Source organism: Girardinichthys multiradiatus, chromosome 2, assembly GCF_021462225.1.
Source record: "Girardinichthys multiradiatus isolate DD_20200921_A chromosome 2, DD_fGirMul_XY1, whole genome shotgun sequence".
Classification (NCBI taxonomy): domain Eukaryota; kingdom Metazoa; phylum Chordata; class Actinopteri; order Cyprinodontiformes; family Goodeidae; genus Girardinichthys; species Girardinichthys multiradiatus.
In genome coordinates this window covers 5,610,138-5,628,080 of record NC_061795.1, presented here as the reverse complement: position 1 = coordinate 5,628,080, position 17,943 = coordinate 5,610,138, and the positions used below count along the sequence as shown (strand labels likewise).

Sequence of the window (17,943 nt, the reverse complement as noted above, 5' to 3'; positions counted from 1 at the left end):
GAACTTATCCTATAACATACCTGTGGAATGTCACAAAGTGTGCATTTTGAAATAGATGTTTTTACATGCATGTTCATGAGTTGTACGTCTAAAATCATTGCCATATGTTTAAGTAACTAACCACAGTTGCTTGTGACTATGGCTAAAAATTTGAATATTTAACACAAGTTCCCTAAAAGGACCTCCATGTTTTATTATGCAACATCTGGAAGCTTTTATATATCAACATCAGGAAACATCGATTTCAAGCCCTCATTTACAAAATTGATAAAGTCGGGTGAAATCTATAACTTTCCACACTCATTTATTCCCATGTTGAATGCGGACTTTTAAACATCACAAACAACATGCTCCCCCCACATCTTGCCCCAAATTTTTGTGCCTGTTAATTACCCTTATATAATGTGTTTGGTCTTGTCTGTGAGATACGGGCAGCAGTGCCAATCATTTTTAACATGTGTTTCAGAAACTGATACCCTGAAACATTGTCAGACATCACTGATCTGTCTGTGTGTATTATTTGTTTAAAACACTCATTAATTTTAGCAGTTTTTAGATTAAATGTTTAGATAATGTATGTAATGGTCTTATTCACTATGTTGTTACTGTGGGTGACTGTTGACTGGTGATTGTTGTATATTATAACCATTATCAACAATGCCTTGCAAAACCAGTCATAGCCCTTGAACTTTTAAAATGTTTGTCACAATACAAACAACAAACGCCAGGGTTTTTATTAGGATTTTTTGCGATAGACCCACACAAAGTAGTGCATAATTGTAAAGTGAAAAATGATACGTGGTTTTCAAAAATCTGTTTAAGGATGTACATTGTATCCAGCCCTCTTTATACTGATGCCTCTACATAAAATCTTTGCAACCAACTAACTTCTAATGTTTGCTGGCGAATACTAGGGAGCAAACACTTTGAAGAGAAAGGGAGATACTAAACAGCTTAGGGACAAAGCAGGGTTGGGTTGTAAAGCAATATCCCAAACTTTGAACATCTAAAGTAGCAGTGTTTCCTCTACCTTTATGTTAGGGTGGTGCCCGCAACAGCATCCCTTGGAAGGGAATGTAAATGTTTGTTTTTTTTAATAAAGCAAAAAGCGCTGAATCACAGCAGATGCCTTTTAGGATTAGCTTTCCCAAAGAACAGGGATATTCTTTGTCTTTTATTATACAGCATAAACTGTCATGTGTTATACAATGGAACATTTAAATACTAATGCATTTGATAAAAATGTTTTCCAAATACAGACAGGTACAGACAGGTAAAGGTTGAAACCTATCTCTCTCTAACATTTAAAGTCATATTGACAAAATTGACTGTTTGGTTTAGTTTCTTTTCCTTCATCCACCGTCGTACTTGTGTTTGGCGTCTACAAGTTGGATCACTCGTCACAAAGGATCAAACCAGAACATGCAGCTGCATGTGCACGGAATATTGTTAATTTGATGTTTTAGTCATTTTGCTCGGCATTTTTCCAAGTTGCATTTTTATTATTGAACTTTTGTATTTTGACTTTCCAAATGGTAGTTTGAACAATGTTTTGCTGCCCACACCTTAGAGTGTTGCATCCGCTGCTCCTATTTTTGCCTGAAATGTTTACCTCATCTTTCATATACATTATTTCTGTAAAATGTGTGTGAAAATTGGATGTTTTCTCGTTCTCTTCCACCTTCTTACACCCTTGCTCTCCCTTGTTCAGCACTTCTAGTCTCACTCCTGCTCTTCCTTGTCCTAGTTTAACCTATATTGCTCCTCCTCCTCCTCCTTCCACCCTGCAGGCTGGTGTCCCTCCGTAGTTTCCTCTCTAAGTAGCAGTGGGCCTGCTGCCCTGGACAGTAGGCACCTCCTGCTCCTCCAAGCTGCTTCCCAGGGAAATGTCACTTTATTGTCAATGCTGCTTAACCAACCAGTCTCGAACGGAACCACCACAAGTATCACTTCTACCACCTCATCCACCGACATCACCTCTACCACTACTCTGGAAAATATGCCCAATCTTCTTGACCCAGACTTCCACCTCAGTCACATCCAAACCTCTGCCTTGTTTGCTGCTGCTCAGAATGGACAGACAGGTACGTAAAACTTCAGTAGTGGTGTGTTTTAAATTTGATGCAGAGTAGACGTTTATGTTCGGGTTATTTTTACAGTGGCTGATAAGAATATGGCCTTTGGGCCAGCACAATCTAGTTTTATGTTTTACTGGATGATAGGAACATAAAGTATGGAAATGAAATATTAAAATGTTTCTTTACATCCAATGTTCATCAGTAAATTAAATCATAGATACGAGTGTTTTATAGCTTACAGGTTTATATATGTTTGTATGGTTTATGCCACTGTGTTCATCCTGTAATGTTCTTTAGATCTTAGCCACCCCATTAAAGCAGAAAGCCTGTCAGCTATCTTCTTTCTCCTCCAGGTGATTAACAAATGGTACAAAACGGTGCTTCACAAACCCTGAAACCCCTAATCCATAACATGCAAAAAATTATCACGTTGATCTGCTGTTGAAACCTGATGATTCTGTCACTTTGCTCACTTATGCCGGGATCTCGCTACTGCATTTCTGCCTTAAATTTCAATTGCATTTGCAGATATGCATTTTTATGTAAACAATGCTCCTTTTTACAAATCAGATACTGAAGTAAGCACAATTTGATCATTAATTAACATGTCCAAAAAGTTTACAGCATATTCATCACAACTGAAAGATACCAAAACATATGTGCCGCTGCTACAGAATTTATGAAAGTGCTGGTCAAATGTTGCAGCTCAAAACAAGAACATTGTACTGTCAGCTCTATAATTTCCAAAATGTAACATATTCACTTCTAGCTTTCCTGCCATAAAGGGCATTAATTATTTAAATTAGGAGTAGAAGCAAAATCAGAAGCATCTTTAAAAAAATCCCCTAAGGCTGATTATGCACCTTTTTGCTGTTTCCATGTCTTTCGGGAATGAACCAATGCGTCGAGGGGGTTGAGGTCAGCTTGCCTCTGTTATCCTTGATTCGTCCGAGCAAAGACACACTGACAGGCTTGCGGCTTCCTGGGTTGGGGGAGTGATGCATTTGCGGCAAAGAATCGTGCTGGGACACCTCTGATGCAGATTTTATTTGTAATGCTGATGTCAATGATTCACCACACCTACTTGTCATCCCGTACTGCCGGCGTCATTTCTAAAAGCTCACAGCCATGTAGGATATTTTAATTTCTGATTTGTGAATGAGCAGAGGCAGTTAATCTTTTGAGTTTCTGACATAAATGTTTTGTAGGAAGAGGCTTTTGTGTGTGTTTGCTATTATTTTTAAACGGGTGAAATGGTTACAAAGTTGACTTTTAAGCCGTCTTTACTATATAAGACCATATTACCAAATATATTCCCTCATCTGCCTTTACATACTTGTTGTCCTCCACTTATCAGGGACAGGGTCGCAGAGGCAGCAGTCTATGCAGACCCCCCACAACGGACTGGTACAGCGTCCTCAGTACTGCAGTGGCCTATCTGCGGTGGCCATCTGTTGATCTTCCGCTCCATTCTCCCCTCACTCGTGAACAAGACCCTGAGATACTTGAACACCTCCACTTGAGGCAGGAGCTCCCCTCCAACCTGGAGAGGGCAAGCCCAGCCGAGAACCATGGCCTCGGACTCAGAAGAACTTATCCTCATCCTTGCCATTTGACAATTGGCTGCAGACCGCCCCAGTGCATGCTGTAGCTCTAACTTCATGCTGGCAATGCGAACCAGACTCCTGCTCCGCTTGTACAGAGACCAGATGACCCTTAAATTAGGGCCCCTAACTCTACACTCCTGGAGCGTCCCCCATAGGGCACCACGAGGGACACAGTTGAATCCAGTGTTTCACGGCACACTGGTCCTCATGAAGCCGAGGTTCAACTATCGGCCAGACTCTCCTCTCTAACTCCTTGGCATAGGCCTTCCCAGGGAGGCTGAGGAGTGTGACCCCCTGTAGTTGGAACACACCCTCCGGTCCCCCTTCTTCTAAAGGCACTGTCCCTAACCACCACGCAATGTTGAAGAGGCGTGTCACCCACGGCAGCCCCACAACATCCAGAGACTTGAGGTACACAGGGCGGATATCATCCATCCCCGAAGCCTTGCCACCGCTGTTACTTCAGCCTGGGTGAACTCCAAGCCCCCAGTCTCTGCTTCCACCAGGGAAGGTGTGACGGCAGGATTGAAGAGATCCTGAAAGTACTTCTTTAAGTCATTCTTTACTCCCGAAATATATTTAATGACACTTCTTACCAGGTCAAGTAATTAACAAAAAAGAGCTACGTTGCTTCATTGCCAAAACGGCATACATTAACTAAAGGCAGCATTTTTAATAAAACCTTGTTTTTGGGTTGAAATGATTGAATAAACCATTTCTTTTGCAGTAGCTGAATGGACTACTCTTTTAGGGTCTATGTTTGCTATTAACCCAAAGAGTAAAGAGAACAACAATATGCAGTTATTTGTTTATTTATTGCAAATTCATATCGTTATCACAAGTCACAAACAGGACATATTTCATCTTTTCCTAATATTGTTAAGCCCTAGAAGAGGACATCACCAAACTGTTCCAACAGAGTTGGGAGGAGATATTGCAAAAGCTATTTTCAGTGGAACTAAGGGGATGAGGCCAACTCCTCCACAACAGACGCACACCATAATCCCCTCTGCACCAAAATTTACACGAGACAATGGAGACAATTGCCATTTTGCTGAGAACTACCAAACGTAGAATTGTGCATTCGATTGTGAGACAGAGAAGCATGGTTCATCACTCCAGAGAACCTGTCCTCACTGCTCTAGAGTCCAGTGGTGGCATGCTTTACACCACTGCCTCTGATGCTTTTTGTTGCAATTAGAATGTAAGGTTTAGATGCAGTTTCTTTGGTCACTGGTAACCCTTCAAAGAAGCTCCTTACACACTGTTCTTGAGCTGTTCCAAAAGCTGCCTGTAGTTTGGAGATCTGTATCTGCAGAAAGTTATGAACATCCTTCACCATACGTCACTGCTTTAACATGAACTCACATCTTGGTGTCATTCTCTGTTGCTTCTTCTGTGTCACATTACAGTGGACTGTGGAATATTTAGTACTGAGAAAATTTTAAAACTGAATTTCCTGTCCAGTGGCACATATCATGGTACCATGCTTGAAATAAACCGAGGTCCTGAGAGCAACTAACAATGTGTGCAGGAGCAGTCAGTATGCCCAGGTGTTTAATTTACACCTATGTTCAAGGAAGTAATAAGAACACCTGAATTTAGCCCCTTTCAGATCATTCTTTTACTCTGTGATCTACATGTGTTTATTACATCTTAAGATGAACTGAAAGTTCCCTAAATAGAATATGGGGCTGAACCTGACCCACCAATATTAAGCCCGTGATCCCCAATAGCCACTGTGAACTGCAAGAGACTGTGCAACGAGTGTGACAAAGTAAAAAGCACAGACTAGAGACATAGTACGTCAAACATGACAAACATGTTAATCAGCAGAATCTGCGGAAGCAAATTTCTTGTGCACCATTCACAGCATGTTTGGTGCGGATGGGGATGAAGAAATTTGTTTATAACAGATTTAAGCCTTGTCCCTTTGATTCCCCATCGCAGCAGCATGAGCTGAGAGCTCACACTAACCGTGATCTCTGTGCATCACCTTGCATGTCATGAAAAGACAAAGTGATCTGTAGTGATGGTTTTTGGTTACGTGTAACTTTGAAGTTTTCTTTCCTGTTGTAGCAGCCTGAATGAACAATGGACATGCCACCGTAAAAAATACAATTTCATTTTTCATTTCATTTCTGCTTCCTCTTTACTGAAGAAATGCCAGATAGAACCACATCAGTTCCTTTCCACGGTTACCGACATAGTGGTTTATTTGACATAAATGCACAGTGCCCTTGTTTGTTTTGTGTTTTAGATTATATGCATGATTATTGCATAAGATACACATGTATGACTATTAATGACTATGCTTTGTGCCTTCTAGCTTATTTGTTTTGCAAGCATGGGTGCAGACACTCATTTTGAACAGGTTGCCACATCACCTTTTCTCCTCTGTTCTTCTCCCCTTCAGAGTGTGTGAAGCTGTTGCTCTCTGCAGGATTGCCTGCTGACATTTTGGATGAAAATGGGTTCACACCCTTACACTTTGCTGCTGCCCACGGCCACACCAGGTTGGGCTCATTTAAACACTTTTGCAACAGACAGGCCATGACTGTCATTCTTTGTACACATAATTAATCATTTGATACATAATAGTTTATCGAAATCAAAATGCCTGTTCCTAACTGATGTCTTAATTAAATACAGGGGTCGGGCAATGAAACTGAAACACCTGTCATTTTAGTGTGGGAGATTTCAAGGCTAAATTGGACCAGCCTGGTAGCCAGTCTTCATTGATTGCACATTGCACCAGTAAGAGCAGAGTGTGAAGGTTCAATTAGCAGGGTAAGAGCACAGTTTTGTTCAAAATATTGAAATGCACACAACATTATGGGTGACATACCAGAGTTCGAAAGAAGACAAATTGTTGGTGCACGTCTTGCTGGCGCATCTGTGACCAAGACAGCAAGTCTTTGTGATGTATCAAGAGCCACGGTATCCAGGGTAATGTCAGCATACCACCAAGAAGGACGAACCACATCCAACAGGATTAACTGTGGACGCAAGAGGAAGCTGTCTGAAAGGGATGTTCGGGTGCTAACCCGGATTGTATCCAAAAAACATAAAACCACGGCTGCCCAAATCACGGCAGAATTAAATGTGCACCTCAACTCTCCTGTTTCCACCAGAACTGTCCGTCAGGAGCTCCACAGGTTCAATATACACGGCCGGGCTGCTATAGCCAAACCTTTGGTCACTCATGCCAATGCCAAACGTCGGTTTCGATGGTGCAAGGAGCGCAAATCTTGGGCTGTGGACAATGTGAAACATGTATTGTTCTCTGATGAGTCCACCTTTACTGTTTTCCCCACATCCGGGAGAGTTACGGTGTGGAGAAGCCCCAAAGAAGCGTACCACCCAGACTGTTGCATGCCCATAGTGATGGTTTGGGCTGCCATATCATGGCATTGCCCTGGCCCAATACTTGTGCCAGATGGGCGTGTCACTGCCAAGGACTACCGAACCATTCTTGAGGACCATGTGCATCCAATGGTTCAAACATTGTATCCTGAAGGCGGTGCCGTGTATCAGGATGACAATGCACCAATACACACAGCAAGACTGGTGAAAGATTGGTTTGATGAACATGAAAGTGAAGTTGAACATCTCCCATGGCCTGCACAGTCACCAGATCTAAATATTATTGAGCCACTTTGGGGTGTTTTGGAGGAGCGAGTCAGGAAACGTTTTCCTCCACCAGTATCACGTAGTGACCTGGCCACTATCCTGCAAGAAGAATGGCTTAAATCCCTCTGACCACTGTGTAGGACTTGTATATGTCATTCCCAAGATGAATTGACGCTGTATTGGCCGCAAAAGGAGGCCCTACACCATACTAATAAATTATTGTGGTCTAAAACCAGGTGTTTCAGTTTCATTGTCCAACCCCTGTAAGTGTCTATGATGTGAAAGAAAGGATCCATGAAGGTAGGAGCTCATAAGGCCTTGCATACAATTAGAATCATGGCTAACTTATAGTTTGATCATCTATTCCCTGATTATCTGGGCTTAAGACGACTTCTGGGGAAATATTACTATAATTATTAATTGGGGGGAATTCATATTTAGCTTATTAATAAGTTGTTTTTAGGAATTCACAAAGAGAAGAAATACTAACATGACCTTTAAATGAACATGAGGTTTGTCTAAAATATCTAGAAAACCAGCTGTTCTTCAGTGTGTTATGAAAATGATTTATGGCCAAATTAGAAAACATAAAATTTAAACTTAATTGACCTAAAATCTGGCCTTATGACTTGATTGAATTGACCTTTTTTTTGTAAAGTGTCTTGAGATTAAATTTGTTGTGGTTGACAGTATACAAATAAACTGAATTTAACTGAATTGAACACGAAAGTTCATTAAATGAACAAAGTTGATGAAAAGAAAAACATAAGGATAAAATACTGCAAAACTAATAAAACAAGAGAATTGAGGTCAGGAAACGCTGAGTGTTAGCAGGACCAACATGCAGATCATTAGCTTCGAGTCACATGGTGAGATGATAAGTTCGTTTGATTAACTAATACTAGAAAACTTACAGGCAGGCAGGGCACAGAACAGGGAGAAGTTAAACAGTACGATCCACTAGTGAAAACAGAAAACCATAGAATAAATACTGAGGTAAGGAGGAGAATGGACCAATGAACCTAGGGAACTAATCAGGAGAAATATGAGAGCTGGTGACCAGGAATGCAAGGTAACTGATGGAGGAGGTTGATTAACACAGATGAGCAATGACTTCAGGGGAATAACAGAAACTTAAAATATCTAACACAGGAATTGAAGAATCTAAACAGAAGAATGAATGAATAATCTAATCAAGCTGAAATGAAGAAGAATAACAACTGCAGAACATGGCAGTGCAGAGAGAACTCAAACTCAAAACCTAACTGAGGCAAATCGTGATAATTGATGTATAAGTAATTGAATAAAGCCTGTGTGATGATCTAAAGAGTAATAAACCTGATGGAGATCTAGGTTAATTGGCCTAGAACTGAGGTCACGGATGAGTGGACCAGGGTCCGGATCTGGACCCACGTGCCGTCCAGTCTGGACCCAACCTGATTTTAAACATTTATATATTACTGCATGTTGTCCAACAGTGTCTAACTGTTCTTTGTTCTCATATTAACACACATCTCGTGTTATTATGGTATAGCCCCGCGGAGCGCCTGGCCCCAGGCTGCACGTGATGCAAGTCAGCCAATGAGCTGCCAATAAAAAATCACACATTTAAAAATGAATGGACAGAAACATACATACTTACAGCACAACAGTGAGCATACGAGTGTTCACTGTGAGTACAGTGGATTTTGGGTAAATACAAAAAGCCTTTCACTGACTGCGAAGAGTGCATGCAAGCTGTGGCAGAAACACTTCAAGATGGAAAAGAAGGACAACAACTTAAGGAAAAGGTTAAGCAAATTGCCCTGCCTGGCACAAGCACAACAAGGAGAGCAGAATTATACCAAGTTGCACACATCCAGCTCGACTGTGTCATACAAAGTGGGTTTAATATTGGTGCTTCAATTGGATTGTTCTTTTCGGTTCAGCATATGATTTAATAATAATATGAATAATTGATCAGTGTTAAAAAAAATCTAGTGTGAATTAACGGTTAAATAAAGATAAAAGAAAATATTTTTGTTTATTTATTTTTTCTCTTGATTTAAAATGTTCGGACCCCAAAGTGTTTGGATGACGGAGGAAGTGGACCTTCTGCTATTTTAATTAGGGACCCCTGGCCTAGAATCTTCATATAAAGAACCACCACCTCGATGTATTTGAGTGGATCTGCAACATGGATACTCACAAAGTTGATGTGAATTTTGCACGTCTCATAAAAGTCAGAGTCAAAAATACTATAATTTATAAAGGAAGAAAAGGATTCTATCTATACACTGCGTGCAGGAGGTGGTTTTCCATTTTTAGTTTGACCCATATTTGGATGCTGCCCCAGTCATTTATTTGTGTGCATAAAGACCTGTTATGAAGGTACTGTAGATATGTTTCAAAACATCTAAGCTTGTATTTTGGATGTGAACGTCTGTGAATTACAGTGTGAACAAAAACAATTTGAAGTTGTGTGTAACATTTTCACCTACAGAACATTTTTACACAACAAAAAATGTTTTACGTAATTGTATTTTCTTTAAGTTGTGTAGATTTTCCCACTACAACTTCAACTCAGTGAACACAACCTCTCGAATTTGCCTCTGCGCACGTGCGACTCCTCCCTTTCAGGTGCAGTTTAAGGTTTGTACAGAAAGCTCACAACTGACTGCTCAGTAGATGATGTCAAACCTTCTAATGTCCTTCTCTACCGTGGGAGATGGATGCAGCAGCTTTCCTCCTCCTGCTGTTCTTAATGAGCTCAGTAACGTTTCTTTTCTGCTGCTGTCTGTCAGGAAACAGCTGCATTCATGACTGGTTATATCAGTTAGTTTGAACCAGGAAAGAGCTTTTTAGCTGGTACTTAGTAACATTTTATTGTCAGACAAGTCTTTGCCAGAATAAAGAAATGTAATAAACAGAATCACAGAAGCTGGTTGCACACGTCTAAAACAATTAGATTTGTCTCAATGTTTGCTATCATGCTAGGCAACAGATTCGAAAGGTTGTGTTCACTGACTTGTGGAAAATTTACACAAGTTAAAGAAAATACAACTATGTAAAACATTTTTTGTTTGTGTAAAAATGTTCTGCAAGTGAACATTTTACACACAACTTCAACGTGTTTCTGCATGTGTGAAACTTTTTGGTACAGGTAAATATTTAGTTGTACAAGTTAAATTTTTTTGCCTTGCAACTTCTTACACTGTAATTTACAGACGTTCACATCCAAAATCCAAGCTTGGATGTTTTGAAACATATCTACCTTTATTCCTGCTGTCATCATTTGTTATTAGACATGGAAAGAGTGGCTCTGACAATTAAAATGAACCTAAAAGGTTTATGTGTTATTATTTTTGTTGAGATACAACGCCCCCTCATTGATAATAAAGGACTGGTAAAACATGTTCTATTAAAGTACAAAGATTGTCCACAAAAACACCTACATTTTGTGACTGATGCAATTGGTGTTTTGCTAAAACACATTAAAAGTCTCAGCTAAGCTCCGTCAGCCCTTGGTGGAACATAAGTGCCCACCAAAAGACACGATGGCGATTCGGCTTGGGTATGTGCAGTGCTGTAACATCCGATCACCATGGTATTTATGGAGAGGGATGTTCAAGCCCACATCCCCTTCTCAAACCCTAGTCTCTCTCTCTCTCTCACACACACACAGACACATACAAACAAACAGCTTACTCAATAATGCTCACTGGTTATTTTGTAGTCGTGACTCACTGGTACTGTGAACAGACTGGCTCATTTTTCCTGATCTGGGGAACAGTCATTTTCTCTGCTGCCACTTAAAGGTTGAACTATATATTTTTCTAAATTTAAATACAGATATTGAATACAACAAAATATCTCAAATGACTTCCAGAAATGGTGTCCATTAATATGAGTCATGTACATTTTCATTTGTCAAGAACCTTCATGTTATTAGAAGGGAGGATCCAAGTCTGCACCTTGGATTTGAGTCACACTTAAGTAAGAAATACAGAAACATGAGACTTGACTTGTTGTCAGGGAATCTAATCTCATGGGCAATTTTTTGTCTTATGTAATTAGGAACAATAGTAAGCATGTAGTAGCAGATCATTAAAGCCAATAATTAATGTCACCCCAGCGTTACTGAGTGTATCCAAATGAATGGTTTTCATGGTAGCAGAGTTTGTTACCATGTCCAAGTTAGGCTCTTTTTACGTAATGCTAGCACTAAGCCAGAGTCTACAGGAAGTAAGCCATCGACCACATATCTGATCTGTGCAAATTCTCCTGTGAAAGAGTGGATTTGATTCATTAACCAGGGATTTTTGCAGACAGTGCCCCAATAATGATTTATAACAACCTGTTTATGTAACATCAAAATGACCTGGATGACTTTTAAACCAAAGTTAGTATTAAATGACTTTGACTTATTTAATTGACTGCTGTTTGGAACTGTTCATAATTTCCTCCCCATGCTGCAAAGCACAATGCTTCCACCACCATGTTTCACTGGGGTCATGGTGGTCTTTTAGTGTTCTATTTGCCCCAAAAAACGCTTTGAAATTATGTTCAGAAAGTTGAACATTGGTTCCATCAGAACAAAAACATTTTCCCATGTGTTTTTAGAAGACTTCAAATGTGTTTATGTAAAATTTCGTAGGGCTAGGATATTTGTATTTGTAATAAAAGGCTTCCATCTTGCCACCTTACACTATAACCCATATATGAAAAATACGGATGATTTGTGGCACCAGTATTGTCCCCTCAATGTTACTGTCGACCTTTTTGAGAGTCATCCGGTTTTCAGTATTGTCACTTTGTGCCATATTATCTCCTCTTAATGCCGACTGTCTTTATTGTGTTCCATGATATATTTAACCTTTGGAAATTATTTTGTGACCTGCTCCTGACTGAGACGTTTTTACACTGAGACCTCTTTGATGCTCGGGGAGCTCCTCATGGCCCATGGCTTTTGCTGTTCGATACAAGAAAATGTCAGGAAAACTGTTTCATTTTTTATTTTTCCTAAAAAAACATTTTAGTTTATTTTTCGATTAGATTGTACAGGTTATAGGTAACATTAATGAAAGGATTTACCTTGTTCTTATTTTTTACATCATAAAAACATGGCATGGTAACAGGGGTGTGTCTACTATTTATATTCATTCATTTCTTTAAAAATAAATGTCAATATATATTTTAATGGAGTCCATATCATAGCTTAATACTTTTCAAAATAATTCACAGCAGTTAATATTTTTTACTTGGTTTGAAAAATATAAGTTATTAAATGTACATGAGGTAAATTTATATTCATAAATGTCAGGAATAGTGTGTTTTATGCAGCCTAGACGGCGGGCTTCTGGTTGAGTCTCCAGAGACTTTATTCCTGTTATTGATTTAAATGTTGTTATATTCTGAAATAAGACAAAGTTCTCAAAGTGGCCGTTGTTCCAACAGCTGTGTGGAGGTGCTGCTGGAGTCCAGAGCTGCTGTGGACTCTGTGGCGGCTGAAGGGCAGACTTCCCTCTTCCTGGCCTGCGAGGCAGGAAGGCTGGACTGTGCTCAGGCTCTACTGAACGCTGGAGCCAATCGCTCGCTCACCACTACAGTGAGTCTTTCTTTGGCATTGTGGCATTCTTTATGACTCATCTGGTTTATTCTATTGTTTTGGTACAACTGAAAAGCATGTATGTTCCTTTGAATAATAAAATGGGATATTTTTGTATACTTGGACCTTAGGGAAGTCTGGTCTTTCATCTTTTTTTTTATTTGCTTTTTTGAAGAGTTAAAATTTTGTTGAATTTTTGTAGTCAGAAGAAAATAATATAAATGCTCACAAAATGCCTCTGCTCTCCTCACTTTTTTTGTTACTATGTAGTAACAAATACAGGTGTGCGGGTGAGAAACATCGCACTTTAGATTAAGCATTTAAGTAGTCTCGGGGCTTTGGTCATCTGAATGGTGTGAGGCCATTGATGTACAGGCTTAGTGTGTCTCCATGGTAACCATACGCTGTCTATGGGTTGCTGTGGCAGCGTGTGATGAGCCCCTATTTTACTTACTTTTTTTGTTCTATATTTAACCTGCTGACTCTGGTGTGCTTTGCAACACATCTGACCTCCTTAGCACAAGGATATTCTGAGCCAAAATAAACATGTTGGCCAGTTATTAGGTCAAAAACAATAATTAGTAATCAGATCAGCTAAAACTACAGACTGAAATCAGTAAGGCCAATCTTTGGTGTTTTGTAACTGGAAATTGTGGTGAAAAGAATCATTTTAAGGCATTGGTTGTGACAGTGTACCACTGATGTAGCTGTTATGATGTTTGGGAAATTTATCCCCATGCTTTTTCCTAACTTCTTTGTCCCAAACGAAGCATCAAATGAAAACCATGCCTCAGTAAACTACCTGACCATTTAAAGCAACATGACATCCTTAAAGTGCTGCAAATAATATTAGTAAAAGTATTTTAAACTCCATGAATGCTTTCACATTTTTATGCTTTTCAGCTTCAGTGTATTTTATTGGGATTTTATGTGATATAATTATGCACCAACACGCATAATAATACATTTAATCACATTTAATTGGATAATGTAAAATGTTCATTGGGTTCATTGGGTATTATGTGTACATTGATACAGCAGAGTATTAGGGCCAAGCTAAGAAATGTATTTATTTATTATATTATGAGTATAAAGTCATAATATTTAGAGAATAAAGTTGAAGAATCATGAGAATAAGGTTGTAATATTATGAGAATAAAGTCGTAATAATGTGAGAATCAAGTCGTAAGTAATGACGGCTCCTTCCGCAAATATCTCTGTGTGGTTCTTTCTTCGAAACAGACAGTCATATGCACAATAGTTTCAAAGTCCTGTCACTGGTAATAATTTGATGCTGATGTGCTAAAAGATTAAGACTTAAGAAGAAGAATTAAGAAAGAGCTAGCAGGCTAGCTAACTATAATTTCTGTTCCAGTTAAACAGTAGGGGGTGCTAAAACACAAAGCTACTAACTCTGGTAATTGGCTTTTCAAAGATATAAAACACTTGCAAAACTCTTTCACAGGACGTGGGAAGTTCAATTAAACAAAGTAAAGACAAAGCGAGACAGACATGGAAAGTTCTAAATATTATACTACAAATGTTCATCACAGATGTTCATCACAGATACACCATAAATGAAGTTTTTTAAAAATCCTGTATTTGGAGTGAGTTTTAAGAATCTTAGTTTTTCTCAGCAAAGCCTCGAGTTAATATGGAGCAAAACAAATCTCATATGTCTTACTCTGGACAGAATTGTTTTCTAGGGAGAACCTGACAGCAATCCCCACAAGGAAAAATGTGTTAAAAAGACATTTCCTTCTGCTTAAATAACTTCAAAATCTGTTTGGAGGGTGTGGCGCTGATGGTGTAGGGGCAAAAGCGTGCGACCATGTGCAGAGGCTGTAGTCCTCAAAGCGGCTGTCCCGGGTTCAATATTTGCCGAATGTCTCCCCCTCTCTCTACCCCTCTTTCCTGTCTGCCTACTGTCAAAAAATACAAATAAAGGCCACTAGTGCTGAAAAAATATCTTTAAAAAAAAAAATCTGTTTGAAAATGAGAAAACTGAAGACTGCTATGTTACAAAAGTACAACTTAGTACATTACTCTTAGAACTTCACTTGACATTTTATTAGTTCAAACTTTTTGGGTTGCCTTAGCAACAAAGGGCTTTACTAAATGTGTTAAAAATAATAGTAGCTGTAGTAATCAAATTTAACATTCTCTCACGTTAGTTTTCCAATTTCTCAGCATTAGGTTAAAAAGCCAGAATACTAACTCTTCATTGTATAAAATGCAGCTGATACCAAACCTCACCCCACTGCAGCACCACCACAGCTTACAGTCAGACAGCTTCTGTCTATAGCATTTGGCTACCATCAGCTGGGAGACGATTAGCGTCCCCTTTTTCTCCCACATTTAGTCCAGACTGGCAGTTTCTGATTCCAGCTTCCAAGGAATGTGTTGATATGGTTGCACACACAGATTAGGCCTTGAACTGAAATAGAGCTTATGGTCTTTGTTTTCTAAACAGAGACAGCTATGTTGTTCCTTTCCTTTTTGAGTATCTCCTGATATACACATCACCAAACATTGAGATGGAAGGTCCATGAAATCAGAGGGACTCATAAAGCTGGACACTTCAACAACAGACCAGAGGAAGAATTAACAAAGCTCATTGTCAACAAGATAATCCATCCTGTCTGATCACCTTGGCCGAATCAGAATGTTGAAATTTCTTTGCTGTGTTACTGTCAGCATCACATGTTTATCTGCTTGCATCATTCTGGAAACCCTCCAAGAAGCCTCCCTTCCTATACGTTTTTCACCCAGAGACAAAAACAGCCATCTCTGCCAAGTAATTTATCAGATCTGGTCATGGACGGGATCCTAAGACTCACTCCACCAAACATCCAAGTCAGTTGGACAAAAACTAGTTTCCTGGTCAGTCATGGAGACGATTGGCCTGGGTGTCTACAACATCGAGAGAGGTGAAAAGCTGGATTGCTATGACATCTATAAGACCAGAGCTGATGTTTCACTGAACATGAGGTGGAATAATTCTGTGTTACTTTTCTTTGAATCTGGATAAGAAAGGATGTGGAACAGAGAGGTCCTCAATCCCTGTCTTTCGTTACCTTATCCTCTTAGATTAGATAACATAACATAGCAATCAGACAGAAGTGGAGAGAGTTTCATAAGAGGTTTTGTGAAATTTCGGTAAAATCTCATAAATGACTATTGGAACTTTTTTCTGTTTTATTTATTTCTATTTGAGCTTAATCAATTATGTTAATAGAATTGCTCAGCATTCCCTCAATATTTCAGATGCTTTCATTCTCATCAGTAGAAGTAGTTTGTTTTATTAGTTTTATTTATTCCTTCTATTTCTGATCAGTAAATACGAATGTGATTCAATTTATGATTCTTAAATGTATGCATTAGTTTGTTGTTGATGAATGTAGAATTTGACCCAGTTGGTAGCTCATTGAGATTTTTGTCCCCTGTATTTGATGATCTGTTCTTATCTGTGGTTGAAAATAAGTTGTAGATCTGAAAAAAAGATTTTGGCTTTTTGAGTGTCTAAAAAAACTATTCACGTCAGATTAGTAGGTAAATAGATTGTTTGACTAATGGTGAAATATTTGTGACTAATTGATCTAATAATTATATGGTAGATAGGTATATGGTCATTATAGCACTAAGATATGCTACATGTCATAGTCAGAGACTTCCCCATACCTCTGCACAGGATGGCTGCACAACGCTGCATGCTGCTGTCCGCTCAGGACACGTGGACACGCTCCGTCTCCTCCTCCACCACCCAGTTCACAGTGATCCCCCCAATCCACCAAATAGACTGACACTGTCTGCTGCCCTGCTGAACCAGGCCAACAGTGATGGCTGGACCCCTGCACACATGGCTGCGGCCCTGGGCCTCAAGGTATAATGTAAAGTTATTGTGATTTATTGACAGTGCTCTTATTTAGCACAACGATTGGACCCACATGCTTGGAAACCATCTGAGTCTGAGCACAGACAGATGACCCAGTGGTCACTACTAATCTAGTGAGGGAATTAGTATCTTTATTAGTTCTGATTGAACACAGTGCATTGCAAGGCCCATCATGACTTGTGTCCACCTCCAAAATAACCTACAATGAGTGTGTGAGCATTAGAAAAGGAGGTTCAATAGAAGGTGACTGCATTTTTTCATTTGACTTAATTTAGCACATTTTCTCTATATTTAGGAAAAGTTTTTCCCCCACCAGAAGTCAGTTAAGCCAAATGTCTGTGTGATGATTATTGAGAGCTCAAAAATCATCTCTTGTTAGTTTAATTGGTGGAGCAGTTAATAACTGTAGGTAAAACTACAGAGAATAGAGGTTTGGGCAGCTTGGCCGTTACTTTGTGTTGTCTGAAGGAAACAAATTTCCCCATCACTGTAGCTATGCGTCTGTTCATTAATGTTACAGCAGCAACTTAGACCTGTGCCATGGTTAATAACATATGTACCCATCATTAGGTTAAACCTTTACTAGATTTATTCAAAATAGTCCCCAGAGTTGTGGCCTGGACATGACAGTGGAACATTGAGTTGTTAATCACGATAATTAAAAGCAGTGAAAGTGTTCAATCCTAATTTGAGCAAACAAACTCAGTGTTAAATATTATTACTGGAATAGCCCTTACTTATTGTTGCACTTGGTGTGTAGTGTACTGTAAATTAATCATGCATTCAGCTGAAAACATTTAACTGTTGTGACCTAGACTGTTAAAAAGGTTTTCAGGTTATATTAGAATGAAAATAATCTTTAATTCCACAGACGTTTGGCCTTTGTCAAACATTGTCAATTAGAGTTTATCATTTACCAAATAATTCACGTTTCTTATCATGATAAATACAATTCCTGTTAACGACAAATGAATTTGGAAGCACTCATGGACGAAGCATTGAAGATTGATCCTCAGAATGCCAAGGGATGGTTAAGTATGAAAAAACTAAAAGAAAATAACACCTTGACATCCCAGCACAGTAACTTCCTCTGTGTTTACACAAGATTGGAATGTAAATTTCATACCCTTTATCCCAATACAC

The 17,943-nt window shown here is 39.2% G+C and overlaps 1 protein-coding gene across 2 annotated transcripts in view; it reads left to right on the top strand.

The window, feature by feature from the left end:
- cttnbp2 (cortactin binding protein 2) overlaps nucleotides 1-17,943 on the top strand; it is a 124,060-nt gene that overhangs the window by 75,381 nt on the left and 30,736 nt on the right. For both annotated transcript variants that reach the window (XM_047350133.1, XM_047350127.1), the window contains exons 5-8: nucleotides 1,791-2,084; nucleotides 6,102-6,201; nucleotides 12,755-12,905; nucleotides 16,597-16,788. In XM_047350133.1, the coding sequence (XP_047206089.1) occupies nucleotides 1,791-2,084; nucleotides 6,102-6,201; nucleotides 12,755-12,905; nucleotides 16,597-16,788 (737 nt within the window). The remainder of the gene's footprint in view (nucleotides 1-1,790; nucleotides 2,085-6,101; nucleotides 6,202-12,754; nucleotides 12,906-16,596; nucleotides 16,789-17,943) is intronic.